We start from the raw sequence: 18,170 nt of genomic DNA, 5'->3' as shown, positions 1-18,170 counted from the left end.
TTGTTAGAAGGGAGAGTGATGAATCTGCACAGAATAACTGAGGGAAATGAATCTATTCTCCACAAATTATCTTATAGCATTGCTTGATGATCATCCCTGATGTTTTCTGGAACTTTCCAATACCTTCCTGATGCATACGTTTCTGATACCTCCAAGTGTCCAAAAATAGATAATCAGATCATCAAATAGATTGACGGTCTGTTAATAGTATCTTAAATATCATGTATAGATCAATTTAATATAGCGTACTATTTTGGCGACCACCCCCTACCCCCATCCCATTCTCTGACGGGTATGCGGCTCGCCCAGTGATTTTGTTTCACTAAAGTGTCTCCCTCTGAAATATTAGTAACTACCAATGATCTACACCGAGGTGAAAAGAACTGGACTGGTTAAACCAAATACCTATAAATGGATAGAAAAATGTTGCTGTCCCCTACCCAGGTTTTACACATCACTGCAGCTGAAGGAAAGGAGACGAGGTGAGGAAGCCACGTTAAGACTATTGATACGCACCCAGGAAGCAAAACGGGACACATTGCAGACCAGTGTAGTTTGTTAGTTACATACGAAGCTGCTAGATCTAAACACCATTTCCTGCAGCTTAAAAGGGAGACTCGGGGATATGGCGTAGGTGCACAGAGTAAACAGCATAGTGGGCCGATTTCCGCAACTAAGAGCGCTGAGGCGCGAGGCTAAACATCTCGGCGTCAAGCAAGCCCGTGCACAGTCGCAAATACTGCGTCTGACTCTTTGGGAGCGATGTCTTGCTCATCGCAAAATGTCGGCAGTGCTGTTCGTGGCAACATCATTTCACCGAGTCTACCTTTAACATTAGGTTACATTACATGTCCCTCTGTCAGTTAGGCTGGAATACACACTATGGAAAGCTGATTGACACCTGTTTCTCTGCACTGTGTCCAGCCATGCATGTCCTGCGGCGTGTGCTCGCGATCACTCACTTCAAACACAAATCAACCCAAACGTGATAATTGGCTGTGTGTGTGTGTGTGTGTGCACGCGCACACACACACGTCAGTTGCACTGTCAGCAGCAAGAAAAGGGGTCAAACCACTGTTATACACACACCTCTGGTATGCAACACCTCATTTCACTCACCAAAGGTTACGGAGTACAGAGATGCAGACAGGGTAGACAGAGAGTGCGTCCCAAATGGCACCCTATTCCTTACGTGCCCTGGTGAAAAGTAGTGCACTACAAGAGATACAGGGTTCCCTTTGGGACTCACCCAGGGAGAGTGTAACCCTATAGGCTAGAAGAGTGTACTAGGTAAATACTTTAGATCGTAATAGCCTAAGTTCAATCATTAATGAGTTTAGCTCCCTCACAATCCAAACACGTTCTAAGTAGAGTAGCAAGTCACACAATCTAGCATTTAAAAAGGGCAAATCCTCCACTTTTCAACCTCATATCTCCAACATCATACCAGTGCCAACATATGCGAAAACAGCACATTTCCATGATCTCTGGTTAAAAAGACAAAGGGGGAAAAAACGCTTCTCTGTGACATCACAGGGTAGGATTAAAGTACTGCAAAAATACTTTTTAGCTTTGGTACTGGTACCAAGTTATCGTTACTCATTGTGTATTTATTCCTTGTGCTATTATTTTTCTATCAGGTTCTCCTTTTTCTCCTCTCTGCATTGTCGGAAAACAAACGCATGTTACAGATATTTTGATCTCGCCAGTGGGAGGGTATTTTCTTGATCCGCACTTCACTGTAAATCTCAAGAGTTAGGAAATGTATTTCACCGTTATTTAACTAGGCAAGTCAGTTAAGAACAAATTCTTATTTTTAATGACAGCCTAGGAACAGTGGGTTAACTGCCTTGTTCAGGTTGCGGAACGACAGATCTGTACCTTATCAGCTCGGTTACTAGTCTAGTTAACGCTCTAACCACTAGGCTACCTGCCGCCCCAGGCTCCCCTGCCAAAATCCCCGTTTTAACTTTTAATGATGTCATTGGGTGGAACTTAACTTTAGATATTTTTTGAAAACGTAGAAATGCGCATTTTTCACATAGGTAGACACTGGTATTGTGCTGAAGATAATTCAAATGTGGTTGAATTGCCCTTCAATATCAGTTAAGTTAGGGTTTGCAAAAATCCGGTAATTTTCCACAAATTTCTAGGTTCTCCAGGATTTCTGGTTGGTGGATTCCAGATTTCCAAGCTTATTTCTTCTTGATTTCTGCATATCTTACAGACGGAATTTTGGGAAAGTTACCGGAGTTCTGCAACTCTATACACAACGTAAAATGTTTTGTTTGTCCTTCCCCAATGTCAACCTCATATTAGTAATTAGTTAACCCTGAAAACAAGCAGCACGTCTTAGACAGTTAGATTTGAGCTCACAAAGGAATGGTTTATGCGTTAAAATATGAATTAATATATGGTTGCAGAGTATAGCCTAAAAACACAAAATGGCACCCTATACCCACTAGGGCTCTGGACAAAGGTAGTGCACTATGTAGTGAATAAGGTGCCTAGGTCTCCAACTGGTGGGGTGTGTTTGAGATTTAAGAAAACTCTGGGCCTTAGTCAGACCACAGCTGAGTCCCTAGGAGACCTGGACAAAAATAGCGCAATATATGTTAGAGAATCAGGTGCCATTAAGACACAACCTATATATCTAGTACTGGTCAGGATTGGTAAAAACTCCAGGCCCTAAGTATGGGCCAACCAATAAGCAGCCAGTTTCGTACTGTATATTACAAAACGGCAGACTGTCTTACATTCAACTTTAATACAGGTCCCACTCTAGGGCCTAGCTAACATAAACACCTCCCATGTCAGAGTGATGGATCAGGGCCTGTATTCATAAAGCTTCTCAGAGTAAGAGTGCTGATCTAGGATCAGATTTAAAAAGGCAAAACTGATCCTAGGTCAGCACTCCTGCTCTGGAGACATTTTATGAATAGTGGGCCTTAATCAATTTATCTTTCTGTTGAGAGTACAGGCTCTGTTCCAATACCTACACCAGCTTATTACTTAGAATGTATTGGGACTGCATACTTGGTATTGTGCTAGAATAGATATTGGGACAAAGCCTTTTAAAAAGAGTGAAGTTAGGTTTATTACCCCAACTGGCAGTGTAGCACGTACTTAATATTATAAACCAAACAACCGCTGTTTGGTTTACTTCTACGGTCAAAAAAAAATAAAACAGGAAATGTTTGTATACCTCAGGCTCTGATTGGAAGTTTCATATCAGGTGACAGGAAGAGGAGCTAAATGTTGCAGCAGCCAATCAGGTTTATACTGCGTTAAAGACGACACAAAAGAGGATGGCTGGGTTATATCCCAAATGACAGCCTACTCCATATATAGTGCTCTACTTATAGAGTGCAGTACATAGGGAATATGCTGCCATTTGAAGCACAGCCATTGACACCAGTGAGATACTTGCTTGCTTAGGAGACAGATATAAGATAAACATCTGGTTGGCAGGTTATTTGTAGTTGGTGGTGTAGTTTGCTGTTGTTGCCAGAGGGGGAAGTTAGAGAGCTTATATGCGTGTGTCCCTTTAAACAGATGGTAATATAGATGTGTAGCATTCAGGATCTGAACCATGATATAATAAAACACTGCCAGATCTGGCCCGGTGAGCTGCAAAGGGACCAAACTCAACTCTCCACCCCACTCTCCAAACTAACAACAAAGTATTGAGAACATTCAAGAAATGGCAGATCCACTTTTCATCAATCCCAAATCCTGTTTAGACCCTCTGAGTGGCACTAAATATGACAAGGACACCAATAATTGATGAAACACCAGTAAATGGCGCCACATCGGCACACCATGTAAGCAGAGAGCTCGCCAAGCTAACACACCATATATTGCTAATCTGCTGTCAAACCCCAAAAAAAGACAACCAGGACGATGATGATGAAAAGGAGGAGAGGATGACGAAACATAACAATCCCCGGTACCTGCTCTTCATTCTACGATGTCATATCAACTGATCAGTTGCTCAGGCATCGTTGGCTCTTGTCTGCTGAAGATCCTCCTCCATGCATCCTCTCGGCACTCCACAGCTCCCGCTGTAAAGCCTGAATATTTAAAAACAGGTGGTGGGCTAGGCGGGGCCTGTGGCTGCCCAAGCATCTCCCCTCTATGCTGAGTCCCAATCCCAATGGCCCGTTTCAGCCTTGGGCCGCTGCCATTTGCTGGTTCAGTCCCGGGACTGGTAGAACAGAATGTAACCTGACTCAGAGTTCTTAGAAATGTCAGACGTTAGACCGTAGAACTCCTCGATCGCCTGGGCGTCGATTTTCTATAAAAGGAGAAGAGTTTAAGGTTAGGCCGAGTCTCAAAATTACACCCTACTATTCCCCATATAAAGTCGCAGAAACAAATCGCAAGTGTTTGTGTCTGTCACGACACAAACATATAGCGACAGAGTTCACAATATAGTGCGCTACTTTTGGCCAGAACCCTATCCCTTTTTACTGTGTTGTGTTACTTGTCATACACATTTTGGAAATATGTAAGAATATATGTTTGCGGTACAACAAATGTGGATCCCCTCAGACGAAAGAGAGAATAAATCGGTAGTGCGTCGACCAGTTGTGAGGGTAGAGTAGTGAGGCAACAATGTTTACTTGCAGTTCATTCCAATGTTAGTTTCCAGGAGAGGAAAAAAGGTACCTCTCCCTTTCTCCTGGAAACTGAAATCGGAGTGGACTGCGTGCGAGAGGAGGAAAAGAGGAAGAATTTCAAAACAAACCCACAGCAGCCATGTCTACTCTTCTATCCCCTCCCATTCCAAGTTTCCCCTTAGCTACAGATCTAGGATCAGTTTACCTTCTCCAAACCCCAACCTTAACACTAGAACAGCTAAAGCAGTCATTTGACTGCTCATGTATTTTTTTTAAATTATTAGTGCAATTTTTTAAGTTATGGACCCCTCCTTCCTTGACTTTTCGTAAATAAGTCTACATATTGTCGTTGTTAGAACCTTAATGTCAATAGCAGAAGTGGAGTTATAAATCCGTTTTAGGAGGGAATGTAATTAGTTTTGAATGGTTTTCCCCCGTCGCCCCTCCTTCTCCCGACAGTTGAAGGTGTCCAGTTGATAACTGCCTTGAAACTTAACCTAAACATTTTTACACAAAGTATAACAGATTACATAAATGAAGTTAAAGGATGATGGGGGAGAATGTGTGAGTTGATGAGGGAGGGGGAGGGGGCAAACAATGCCAAACGTTGTAAACATCAATTGGGAATGAATAAGAGGGAGGCCCCATTCTTTTGTATTGATCTGTTCTAATTAGAATCTCAAAATTGCATGTATGCTATATCTAGGTCCCTGTTAAAATCAGTTTTATTTTGGGACTAATTCCATTCTTTTTTCCAAAGTGCTGCTTCCCCCAGGTTTCTGTTTCCCCCGTTTTTTTTATTTTTTTTTTAGGTTTATGCTCTAAAAAAAAAAACATTTTTAATAGAAAAACAACCAAATTGGATGTTTTAAATCCTCAACAATGCTTAAAAACTACACAAGGAGACCACTTGAGGTCTGGAAGAAAAGAAAAGAAAAATCGAAGAACTTTTGAGTGTAGACATCCTTTAATTTAACTGCACACCAGCAAGAGACTCTTTGATTGGTGGAGTTTCTGTAGCATACATGTGATTGTAGAGTTTGCTAATCAAAATTGCCACTGCATTGACGCAAACAATCATTATATCAAGTGGGCACTAGCTACTTTGTAGTTAACATTTATTAAGTGAGAAAGCCTTTCCATTTACCAGAAGACGCTACACAAAGTGCTAGACAAATGGGCATTCCTGCATTGCCTCTAAAAGAAAGTTGAAGGAAAATGTGAGTCACTGATGCATTTTGTTAATGTCTTATCAAATTTGGGCATATTAATAAATGTTCTAATAACTTCAATAAATGTCTTTGTATTGTTGAACCCCGCTTTAATGTCTGGATTCCGTGCTTCTGTCCACAACGCAGATTTTAGTAGGGCCCAACACTTTATTTATTTATTTTACCTTTATTTAACTAGGCAAGTCAGTTAAGAACAAATTCTTATTTTCAATGACGGCCTAGGAACAGTGGGTTAACTGCCTGTTCAGGGGCAGGGGCTCGGGGGTTTGAACTTGCAACCTTCCGGTTACTAGTCCAACGCTCTAACCACTAGGCTACCCTGCAGGCCACTGAATTGTATTAGTCTACACTTGCCTACTTGGGAGTACACAGCGAGAGCGTGCTTCATTTACAACGGTAAGAAGACTAAGACAAACGGATGCACATGATGCCGCTACAAAATCTGAATGAGAATGACTCAGATGGCGGGGAAGAAATTAATCATGACATCTGATGATTATTCTTCTGATTCTGAGCCTGACCTACACCTCCGAGGCCCAAGTGCAGAAAAGGGCGCACTGAACAGGTGTCGACGCCACCACCCCAAATGAAACTGTGAGGCAGGGACAGAAGAGGGAATGGCACCATTTGGATAGGACAAGCTGATGACAATGCTACAGGTTGATTACCACAGAGAGCAGGCCCGACATATCAAGCAAAAAAACTACATCATCAACGCACTCACATTTTTTGTTTGTTCGTGTGACATGGGTATGCTCCAACTGATGCCATTGCAATGCACGAAGACGCTACAGTTGCAAAATTCCGGGAACTTACAATAGGATTCCGGATTTCCTGCTTATTCCGCAAACCTTCCAACCAGAATTTCGGGAAAAACAGAATTTCTTGAAAGTTCCCGGAGATTTGTAACCCTAGTAGACACACATGAAATCACGAGCTGACAATAATTGAATAGTTTTGACTGCCGTCAATTTGACATTTCTATTAAATATAAGGCCATTATTGCCCATGTGCTGATTTTCACTATTTATCAAGTACACTTGGCGCTTAGGATGTGTAGGCTACGGATGTTGTCATTATTTGACCGTGCGTCTTGTTGAGCGTGCGTCTTGTTGAGCGTGCATCTTGTTGAGCGTGCATCTTGTTGAGCGTGCATCTTGTTGAGCGTGCATCTTGTTGAGCGTGCATCTTGTTGAGCGTGCATCTGTTGAGCGTGCATCTTGGTGGATGGTGTAGTTTACATTTTGTTGCTGTTACCACGTTCCAAGACATATGCCCTTGAACGTGTTAGTGGTTTATTTTTTTTTTTACATAGCCTACAGTACCAAAACTAATGAAAACACTAATGTGTTCATATTTTCAAGCGTGGTGGTGGATGCATTACACTATGGGTATGCTTGTCATCTGCAAGGACTAGGGAGGTTTTTGGGATAAAAAGAAACCACAGACAAAAATCCTAGAGTAAATCCTGGTTTTCGTCTGCTTTCCAACAGACACATTCGTCTTTCTGCAGGACAATAACATAAAAACACAAGGCCAAATCTATACTGGAGTTGCTTACCAAGATGACTGAATGCTCCCGAGTGGCCTAGTTACAGTTGCCTTAAAGCATCATGAAAATGGCTGTCCATCAATGATCAACAACCAACTTGACAGAGCTTAAAGAATTTTAAAAAACAATAAAGGACATATATTGTACAATGCAGGTAGGGCTGTGGTAAATGGCATAAAAATCTGTGTTTTTGGGGGGGCAGGCGATTCACAATATACACAAACCTATGTGGACAACCCTTCAAATTAGTGGATTCGGCTATTTCAGCCACACCCGTTGCTGACAAGTGTATGAAATAGGGCACCCAGCCATGCAATCTCCATAGACAAACATTGGCGGAAGAACAGCCGTACTGAAGAGCTCAGTGACTTTCAACGTGGCACCGTCATAGGATGCCACCTTCCCAACAAGTCAGTTTGTCAAATTTGCTGCTCATGAGAGTGGAACTGAGAAAAATGTATTTTATTTACATTGGTTTCACAGTAACTTAATGCAGTTACTGCTAACATGACATCCATTTTCTCCAAAACACAATAGAGGCAGGATACATGTATTTAATGTAGCAAAAATGACATAGTGCACTTTTGACCAAATGATTAGTTACTGCCTTTTTGCTTGATAGTATTATAGGGTATACTACCCTATAGTGGCGTGGGAGATGCCTACCTAGTCTCCCCTAGGGGTCACATCAGGTTCCCACATGGTACATACACCATAGACATACATAATTCAACAAGCGCAGACATATCCACAAATTAGTTAGCTCAGACAGATCCAGCTCAGTGGCCCAGCTCAGATTTTTATTTACACTGCACAAAAATATAAAAACGCAACATGTAAAGTGTTGGTCCCATGATTCATGAGCCAAAATAAAATATCCCAGAAATGTTCCATACGCACAAAAAGCTTATTTCTCTTAGATTTTGTGCACACAATTGTTTACATCTCTGTTAGTAAGCATTTCTCCTTTGCCAAGATAATCCATCCACCGGTGTGGCATATCAAGAAGCTGATTAAAACAGCATGATCATTACACAGGTGCACCTTGTGCTAGGGACAATAAAAGGCCACTAAAAATGTGCAGATGTCTCAAGATATGAGAGCATACAATTGACATGCTGACCGCAGGAATGTTGAGAGCTGTTGCCAGATAAGTGAATGTTCATTTCTCTACCATAAGCTGCCTCCAACGTTGTTGAAGAGAATTTGTCAGTACGTCCAACCGGCCTCACAACTGCAGACCACATGTAACCACGGCAGCCCAAGACCTCCACATCCAGGTTCTTCACCTGCGGGATCATCTGAGACCAGCCACCCAAACAGACGATTAAACAGAAGTGTTTCCATAAAGCCTTTTTGGGTAAAAAATATTTAAAAAACTCATTCTGATTGACTGGGCCTGGCTGCCAAGTGGGTGCGCCTATGCCTTCCCAGGCTCACCCATGGCTGCGACCCTGCACAGTCATGTGAAATCCATTGATTAGTGGTCTAATAAATATATTTCAATTGACCGATTACCTTCTATGAACTGTAACTCGGTAAAAGTGTTGAAATAGTTGCATGTTGCGTTTATATATTTTTTTCAGTATAGAAAGGAAAATTAACGTGCTTATGCGATAAATGTTAGTGCAGCGTATCACATCGATTCGTTCTCCAATCAAACCAAATCGTTTCAAAGTAAAACATATCGTTCCTGTATCACATTGGCGCCGACGTATCAAGATACGTATCGAATTGTCTTGAAAGGGAAAGATGCACATCCCCAATTAAATGTATTAATTATACTGTTAGAATGTTGCAGTCAGAATGATTAGCTTGAAGGGGCTCCCTCGAAGCCCAGCAGTTCTAGTGTTAAAGGGATAATTTGACATTTTGGCAATTTTTCTACTTACCCAGAGTCAAATTAACTCATGGATACACTTTTAATGTCTCCACGTGCAGTTAAGGTATTTTCTGGAGCCATTGTAACTAGTATAAGCTCATGACTGGACATCTAGACGGACTATAGGTATGTAGAAAAAAGGGCTTAACTGCCAAAAGGTCTAACTATCCCTTTAACCATTAGACAGTAAACCCCACAGCTGATCTGAGACCAGTGTCTTTCCAAGCCCAGTGGAAACTTCATCACTCAGCCAGGTTCTGCTCATCCACCAGATGTTACAATGGGACTCTTTCCATTGCGGAAAAAGCCTAGACACTGATCAAAGATCAGTTTTGCATTGGTCTACACTAATGGTCACGCTGGGTAAACTGAGTGTATGCTGATTCTAGATCTGTGCCTGTGGAAAGTGTCTACCCGGAGTGGAAAAAGCAGGCCCCTCGATTGCTATAACATACCGCTACACTGTGGGTACATTTGAAACAGGGCCACATACTACTACCGTGTGGACTCATTCCCTGAATGTGATCTGGTCCGAAAGCATTTCAACAGACTCAGTAGGCCTACTCGACTTTCAAGTATTTCATAGTGTGTGCTGTGCCATGTTATAATGCATTCTCATTACCTGAGAAAAGCAGGTTGATTATGGTGAGTGTGAGAGAGAGGACAGAGAAAGCTAGACTACCATGCACGGGCAGAAAGATCCCCTCCCCTTCGGCTCATCCTACTAACTTATCTAAAACTGGTGTTGCCAGTCTGTCTCCCACTCCCTATTCATAAAGATTCCACATTATTAACAGAGCCACCTGGAGCTATCTGGGTCGACCGAAGCGGAGCAAGGATGGAATTCCAGACAACATTGGAAGCGAGTAGGGATCAGACCTGGGTTCAAATACTTTTAGCGTTTGCTCTAGCCTGCCTGGAGTGCCAGATGTTCAGTGTTTACACTCCTTCAGAGTATTCCATTGGTTATATTGAGCCAGGCAAGATCAATTAAGCACAGACACAAATATTTTAAATGATTGCAAATCATATTTGAACCCAGGTCTGGTATGTAGTAGGGGGATGGACTGGAATGCAGCTTGGATTAGGTCTCGTCTCTGATGGGTCTCTATGGATGCTGTGAATGAGTGAGTAAAATCAAACTACCAGTTTATACCATAAAAATAGATGGTGTCATTTGTTGACAACCGGTCGTTATTGGAGGCATTTATTGGGAATTTGAGAGTACCTACAGTTAATTTAGCCTTTCTGTTTTGCCCGTCTCCAGCTTTCATACTGTATTGCAACTAAAAACTGTCTTTGAAAACACCGCTGGCGGGTTTGAAGGCCCCATGTACCACAGCCGATCAGCATCTCACTCTTCTCTTTAAAACATACAGAATATAGACTCATTGAAGGAAAACAACCCTTAGAATATAAAGAGAAGAGTTATCACTAGAAAATAATATATAGAGTATAGACAAGCTCTACTTACCTCTACTATGTCATCATCAAACAAGAGCCAGAATCCATGACTCTTCACTATGGTGATGTAATGACCACGGTTTGGACCACTGGAGAGGGGAACATAGATATACACGTTATAGACAGGAGGTACAACTAAAAGACTATGCTGAGAAGAGAGATGGACAGACGCAGATAAATATTGAAAAGGTGACAGACAAGGTGAGAGCGAGATAAACAGTCTACAAAAAAAAATAATCTCTGGCACAATCTGAGCGAGCGACCACACAGTCTCTCTCTCTCTCTTTCTTTACCTTCCACAGTGGACGACCACGGCGACCAGGTCGTACATGCGGTCGGGGTTGGTGGCGTCTCCTGAGGTGTTGAAGAGGCGGAGCTCCAGGGGGAAGACGACGCGATAGGACAACTTGGTGTAGCGATGCAACTGGTCCATGTATTTAAACCTCTTCAGGTGTAACGCCAGGATCATAGGGAGCTTCTTCACACGCATCCTAATCATAATAAAGAAGATAATAACACATGATATAAAGGGGGAAGGAGTAGGGTTAAAGCTCCAACGCAGCCAGTTTTTTTTACATCTCAATAACAAATCATTTCTGGGTAAAAGAAAAATGAGCTTTTATAGGCAGAGAGGTTTGGAACACTTAAGCAATAAGGCACAAGAGGCAGTGCTGTATCATGAATACAGTCAAAGGTCAACGGCATTGTCTGGCCCGAAGCGACAGCGTCATTTACCTGGATATGTCCATGATAATGATGTTGATGCGTGATTTTGCCTGGCTCAAAAAAATGTTGTCTCATCTTGTCTGAGGACCATTCAATCTCCATGTATGGTACAGAGATGGACACTCAAAAGTAAAGCATTGTTTCTGAGTCTTGACAGGGAGACTTATATTAACCTCGCTGTACCAAACTAAATGCTAGGATGGAAGCAAGGGGAAATAATGTGGGATAAACACAAGATGATTCAGACAGCAACATGATAATACAAGAGATGGGTCGGACCGCAACGTGAGATTCTTATGGCGGCAGAGTGATCATTTTCAGATGGATCTGTTAGCAGGCAAAGCGTGCCTGTGACAGCCAATAGAGCACGGCTTGGAATGCTGCTTGGCCAATCAGCATCCAAACAATGAGTTGTATAATCTTTCTTATTGGTCTGCTAACTAATTTACCACATGGTGACGTCAACATGGAATGGAAAAACTTCCTCTCACCAAAACAGACTGAAATTTCAGGTGGTCTTTTCAAACAGCTCTTAAACTAAAAGGGCATTATTGTAATTTTCACAAAGTATTATTCCAACCTCAGTGGGGAAACATTAAAACACAGGAAATCATGTTTGTTTTGTTGACTGCACTGGGCCTTTAATGTTAGTATTTAAACCTCTTTAGCTGTATCACCGGCAAGCATCGATCCGGTCTACTAATCACCTACTTACTTACTGTATGTTTGCGCCAACTGCCATTTAAATGCACTTTTTGGCCACATTTTTCAGAGACCAGCCAGCTCACCTTTTCTGTGCTTCCTGTTTACTCCGACACTGTTCACAGTAGTACTTGTATTCACTACATAGTGTCTCAGTGTTGCTGAAACCCCTGTGGAGAGGAAAGACGACGGAAACACACACAGATGAGTTCTGGAGCATCCACAAGGTGATGTCATTTGGCATATGTGTAACTTTTTCATAACGCTTCCTCCTATTTGGCCCTACTGAACTCCTCAGTTTTTCCTCCATCCATTCATTAATTTATTTACCTCTATCCCTTTCTCCATCCCCACAGTGTCTCTCTCTCTCTGGCAGTACACACACACCTACCTAAGACAGTGCGTGATGGAGGTGTTCTGCTCCACGTCGACAGACAGGTCCAGGAAGTCCTCATCTTTACTGCTCACCTGGACAAGCACAACATTGGTGACATCTACCTCTGTTTAAACACTGTTCAGGAATAGGAAACTGGCATAAAGTACAGCTCCTGGCCCCATTTCTCTCCTTCATTTAAAAAAACAACGACAGTCTCCATTTTGAATCTGCCTTTACCATTACAATAGTGTCGGCTTTAACAGCCTCCATCTTGGATCTCCCTACACTTACAGCTTCACAGTTGAGGCAACGCGTCTCATTGGTCAGGGTGCCCTGGAAGATCTCATGGACCCAGGTCTGCTGTATCTTCTCCCCTTCATCTCCCTCTCCTCCTCCTGTCCCACTGCTCCCCCCACCTCCTCCGTTCTGCACCAGTTTTCCGTTCTGCTGTCGCTCCTGGCCCTTCTCCTCCTGGAGCAGGTCAGCGATAGTGTTGAGGAGGTAGTTGAGGAACTCATGGGCATCTTGCTGCATGTAGTTGTCAAACAGCTCTGGAGGGAGGGAGAGGATAGAGAAGGAGGGGATGATGGAAGAGTAATGAGCTGTCTAAAGTTGCTACATTTTCTCCAATCTCCATCTATCCTTTCTATTTCAGGAGCGAGATTAACTTGTTTTTCTCCTTTGCACCCCTCCCATCCTTCTCACCATTCTCCTTCCTCAGACGGGAGATAAACTTCTTGGGAGGGATGACGCCGACCTTCTTCTTTTGTGTAGCGATGCTGTTGAACAGAACATGTTGCCATGAGTTAAAGAAAATTGTAACTAAGTTCCAATTGTAATCCCCCCCCCATTTCTGATGTATTTTTGGTTCCAAGAACCATTTCATGTGTTTATGCAAGAGTCTACGAGTGGGGCACATTCTCTCCCCTTTACCTGTTGAAGAGGTCAGACAGACAGGTGAGCAGGGACTCTTTACGTCTGGGCTGGACCTTGTAGGCCAAGACCTTTTCCCTAAAAGGACGGCAGAAGTAGAGGGCCTGCAGCACCGAGTTACAGTAGCAGGTGTTCCCAAACTAGAGAGGAGAGAGGGAGGAGACAAGACAAAAGGAGAGGAGAGAGAGAGAGATAGAAGTGTGAGAACATTTTTTTTAGTCTTGTGTAATGATAGTTGGAAAAAGGTCATTCAATCTTGATTCAAAAGCAAACACACTAACACTGAAATCCATGGTACTGTAGCTATGGTTATATATTGTGTTTGTGCAGGTGCATGCTGGGAAACTTACAGTTGAAGTCAGAAGTTTACATACACTTATGTTGGAGTTATTAAAGTAGTTTTTCAACCACTCCACAAATTTATAGTTAACAAACTATAGTTTTGGCAACTCGGTTAGGACATGAACTTTGTGCATGACACAATTTTTCCAACAATTGTTTACAGACATATTATTTCACTGTATCACAATTCCAGTGGGTTAGAAGTTTACATACACTAAGTTGACTGTGCCTTTAAACAGCATGGGAATTCCAGAAAAGTATGTCATGGCTTTAGAAGCTTCTGGTAGGCTAATTGACGTAATTTGAGTCAATTGGAGGTGTACCTGTGGATGCATTTCAAGGCCTACCTTCAAACTCAGTGCCTCTTTACCTGACATCATGGGAAAATCAAAAGAAATCAGCCAAGACAGCAGAAAAAACATTGTAGACCTCCACAAGTCTGGTTCATCCTTGGGAGCAATTTCCAAACGTCTGAAGGTACAATGTTCAACTATACAAACAATAGTACCACGCAGCCGTCCTACCGCTCAGGAAGGAGATGCGTTCTATCTGCTAGAGATTAACGTACTTTGGTGCGAAAAGCGCAAATCAATCCCAGAACAGCAGCAACGGACCTTGTGAAGATTCTGGAAGAAACAGGTACAAAAGTATCTATATCCACAGAAAAACAAGTCCTATATCGACATAACCTGAAACGCCGCTCAGCAAGGAAGAAGCCACTGCTCCAAAACCGCCTTAAAAAAGCCAGACTACAGGCACATGGGGACAACCGTGAAGCACAGGGGTGGCAGGATCATGTTGTGGGGGTGCTTTGCTGCAGGAGGGACTGGTGCATTTCACAAAATAGATGGCATCATGAGAAGGAAAATTGTGGATATATTGAAGTAACATCTCAAGACATCAGTCAGGAAGTTAAAGCTTGGTTGCAAATGGGTCTTCCTGAATGGACAATGACCCCAAGCATACTTCCAACGTTGTGGCAAAATGGCCTAATGACAACAAAGTCAAGATATTAGAGTGGCCATCACAAAGCCCTGACCTCAATCCTATAGAATATTTGTGGGCAGAACTGAAAAAGCATGTGCGAGCAAGGATGCCTACAAACCTGACTCGGTTACACTGGCTCTGTCAGGAGGAATGGGCCAAAATTCACCCAACTTATTTTTGGAAGCTTGTAGAAGGCTACCTGAAACATTTGACCGAGTTAACCCATTTGAAGGCAATGCTACCAAACACTAATTGAGTGTATGCAAACTTCTGACCCACTGGAATAAATCTGACCCACTGAAATAAATCTCTACTATTATTCTAACATTTCACATTCTTAAAATAAAGTGGTGATCCTAACTGACCTAAGACAGGGCTTTTTTACTAGAATGAAATGCCAGGAATTGTGAAAAAATGAGTTTAATTGTATTTGGCTACGTTGTATGTAAACTTCTGACTTCAACTGTACATTGACCAACAGCTATGGTTTATATTGTTGAGTGGGCACTTACGTTGACCAATCCAAAGTAGTGTTCATTAACTGGAAACTGTTCCGGTCCGATCTCCTTCTCCAAAGCTGAGGCATTGGCGCCCTGGAAAGCAAAGTATTGCATTTATATAGTCTCTGCCAAATGACCATCTATTGTCCAGAGTGACTTACAAATCAGTAAGAGTCAAAGAATCATGTATTCTAGCCAAGAGTGCCAATAATATCCACACGGGAATACTTTTTAGTATGCTCTAATAACCTTTCATGCAGTATGCATATTGTGATATAGCCTAGTTAGATTGGCCATAGGCCTGCCCTCACACTATTTCATATGCTTGGCTTCTAGCATATCATGTAGTAGGTCTACTAGTATTAATATTGGGATATAGCCTAGTTAGATTGACTGAAGGCCTGCCCAACACACTGCTTGGACTGTATCCCCACCAATCCCATTTGACCCCTGGGATCTGGTACGTAATCATTATGTAATGATTTTACACGGTATCAAGTGCAGTCTGTCCAAGACCTGTCCAGTATCCTCTTGGGACAGAAGGTGTGGTTCTCCTAGTCCTTGATTACACATTTATGAATGCATTATGGTGCTCTGTCATCATATAAGAATGACCACTGCCGACTGAAATAACTAAAAAGGTGTGTGTGTCTCATATGTGTGATGTTCCCATACGATACAACTGATCTACAAGACGCAGACAGAAGATGCCGGTGTACTGACTAGCTAACCCCTGTGAATGAAAACCAAAGGCTATGAATATGACTAGCAGTAGCAGGGCTTAAACACACTCAGCACACAATTTTTGTTTAACAATTTAAAGGCTGCGTGAAAGATTTCTCCCTGACATCTGGGGTGCATTCATTACATCTGGCAAACTGTTTAAGAACCAAATAAGAGTACATTGAAAGAAATGGGGAGGAACTAATGATGTATATATGCACATCACTGGGAGAGAACTAACTGAATTTGTCCAATAGAAACTCTCAAAAAGTTATATGTTTGGAGTAAAAGGCCTCTGTTGCAAAAGGTTGTGCAACAGACAAAATGCTTTGTTACAGAATCGCCATAATGAAAACCCCCCGCCATTCATCTCAACTAGCTGTTGGTCTGATAAAAGCTTGGTGCAGCGGCAGAGCGATGAAATGCGAGTTCAAAAACAATCTGTCACCGGATAATGCACTTCTTTATCAGCGACTGGTAGGCGAAGTAGATAACCTGTCACTTGTCAATGTGGGGATCCGTGAGAGTAAGATTATGTCACACAGGGTGGCACGTTCCCTGACATTTTCTATGTTTTGGCAGAGGGACAGGTGAGGAAATTGGTTGAGTTGCATTTCAGGTGGAGCATCTCTCCAGGAATTACTGAATGACACAGCCAGCGTTCTTTCAATCCATAGAGTTCAGTTACTGCTGATAGCTACACAACAAACCATTGAAGCCCAAGTTAACGTTAGCTAGCTAACAAGCACTGACCTCTGCAACTTCATTGCTGCCTTGAGGTATATGAAAACGAAATATATAGAGCGAGATTAGCAGAACACAGCTAACTCACTATGTAGGTAGTTAACTTGCCATATAAATGTTGCTGGCAAGCATCTATTCAGTAGCTGGCTAATATTTTAGTTACCTTAATGTAGCTAGCTAGTTTAAGTTGAAAGGTTGACCAATATGATTTCGCTAGCTAATGTTTGTAGCATAAAATACTTTATCAAATAAAACGCCTAAGATGACAGAGAAAGCAACACAACTACCTAAATTAGTTAGCTAGACAAGTAACGTAAAATGTAGCTAACTCTGTCAACACTTTGTGGATTTGATAAAACTAGCATTAGCTTGTGGCTAGGCTAACGTTATATGCTAACTAGTTAGCTGGCTCTTATTTGCTAACTAGCTAAAGTTAGCTACCCCTGTTGATCCACCCATATCTAAAGACCGTGCAGTCTAGTGATACTTTACCTTCTTGAAACCCAACAGCTAAACGCATCAATAACGGCCACCTATGTTTGCTTCTCTAGAGAGATGTGCCTAGCTAGCTAACCAACTTCCTGGAAAACCTCAGTCATGTCCTGTTCGACAGGTTAGCTAGCATTAGCCAACTAGCTAGTCGCATAGAAAATAACGGATTTTAACTAATTAAAAAATACCGTACCATCGTACAAATCGAGGCGATCTTTCGGACTGTCATCAGTATTTCCATCCGTCTGTCGCCATATTGGACCGAACCCCAATTTGAAAACGTTGACAGCCGCTGGGGCTGTTGGAGTTCAGGGGAGACCTTTATGCACCGTCCAGTTTGGGGACGAGGGAGTGTTGATGCACGGCTCTGACTCTGCACTGTTTCCTCTCAGGCCAGCTTCATGGCGAGAACGAGGCTCGCAGAGAAAGTACACGCGCACACACGTTTGTGCACTAGCACTGGGTGGATTATAATTGACTGGTCGCTGCGCAGATAATACATCGAAGCAGGCTAAATCGTAGCCTATGCAACTCACTCTCAGGATGTTTAATAGATCAGTCATGCACGAATGCAGATCTAAGAATGCATGGACATAGAGAGGAAAAACCGTCAAACTACGTGGAACTGTCCTGGTTGAATTAAATTAGGGACAGATCACAATTTATTCGGGGGGAGAAGTGGTCCAAAACAGGGGAGGGTTGTGAAACTTGTTTATTTGCTTTGGGGAGGGTTGTGCGTTTTTTTTTATTGGGCACAGGGGAGGGTAGTGCCTATTTTTTCCTGGTTAACATTTGCTCTTTTGCAGGTTTTACTACAGCATTTCTTCCATCCTAGCCACATTTTCTCATCTGCTTGCATGCGCCACCCCTATATCAGGGATATTTTGGTACTT

The 18,170-nt window shown here is 42.4% G+C and overlaps 1 protein-coding gene across 3 annotated transcripts; it reads right to left on the bottom strand.

The window, feature by feature from the left end:
* Nucleotides 1-610: 610 nt before the first annotated feature.
* Nucleotides 611-17,892, bottom strand: LOC118392217 (ubiquitin carboxyl-terminal hydrolase 12). Of its 3 annotated transcripts, none has more exons than XM_035783959.2 (10): nt 17,471-17,886; nt 15,331-15,411; nt 13,490-13,629; nt 13,262-13,335; nt 12,848-13,107; nt 12,572-12,648; nt 12,267-12,350; nt 11,046-11,243; nt 10,763-10,841; nt 611-4,297 (listed from the first exon to the last, which is right to left on the bottom strand). In XM_035783959.2, the coding sequence occupies exons 1-10, from the start codon at nt 17,516-17,518 to the stop codon at nt 4,196-4,198; spliced, it is 1,143 nt and encodes a 380-aa protein (XP_035639852.1). In that variant the 5' UTR covers nt 17,519-17,886; the 3' UTR covers nt 611-4,195. The 3 variants fall into 3 exon arrangements, with proteins under 3 accessions (XP_035639852.1, XP_035639851.1, XP_035639853.1); XM_035783958.2 differs by lacking the exon at nt 611-4,297 and adding an exon at nt 8,180-8,707 and having other exon boundaries at nt 17,471-17,892; XM_035783960.2 differs by lacking the exon at nt 611-4,297 and adding an exon at nt 8,749-10,652 and having other exon boundaries at nt 17,471-17,888.
* Between the last annotated feature and the right edge of the window lie 278 nt (nt 17,893-18,170).

The sequence above is a fragment of the Oncorhynchus keta genome, chromosome 13 (assembly GCF_023373465.1).
Source record: "Oncorhynchus keta strain PuntledgeMale-10-30-2019 chromosome 13, Oket_V2, whole genome shotgun sequence".
Lineage (NCBI taxonomy): Eukaryota > Metazoa > Chordata > Actinopteri > Salmoniformes > Salmonidae > Oncorhynchus > Oncorhynchus keta.
The sequence above is the reverse complement of the archived record's forward strand: the minus strand, read 5'-3'. Positions and strand labels throughout refer to the sequence as shown.

Excerpts from the sequence above, each read along its gene's own strand:
- LOC118392217 (XM_035783958.2), bottom strand. The coding sequence starts at position 17,518 with ATGGAAATACTGATGACAGTCCGAAAGATCGCCTCGATTTGTACGATG. Across the intron at positions 12,351-12,571 it reads TCCATCACGCACTGTCTTAG|GGGTTTCAGCAACACTGAGA; the intron begins GTAGGTGTGTGT and ends TCCTCTCCACAG. Across the intron at positions 10,842-11,045 it reads GTGGTCGTCCACTGTGGAAG|TGGTCCAAACCGTGGTCATT; the intron begins GTAAAGAAAGAG and ends TCCCCTCTCCAG.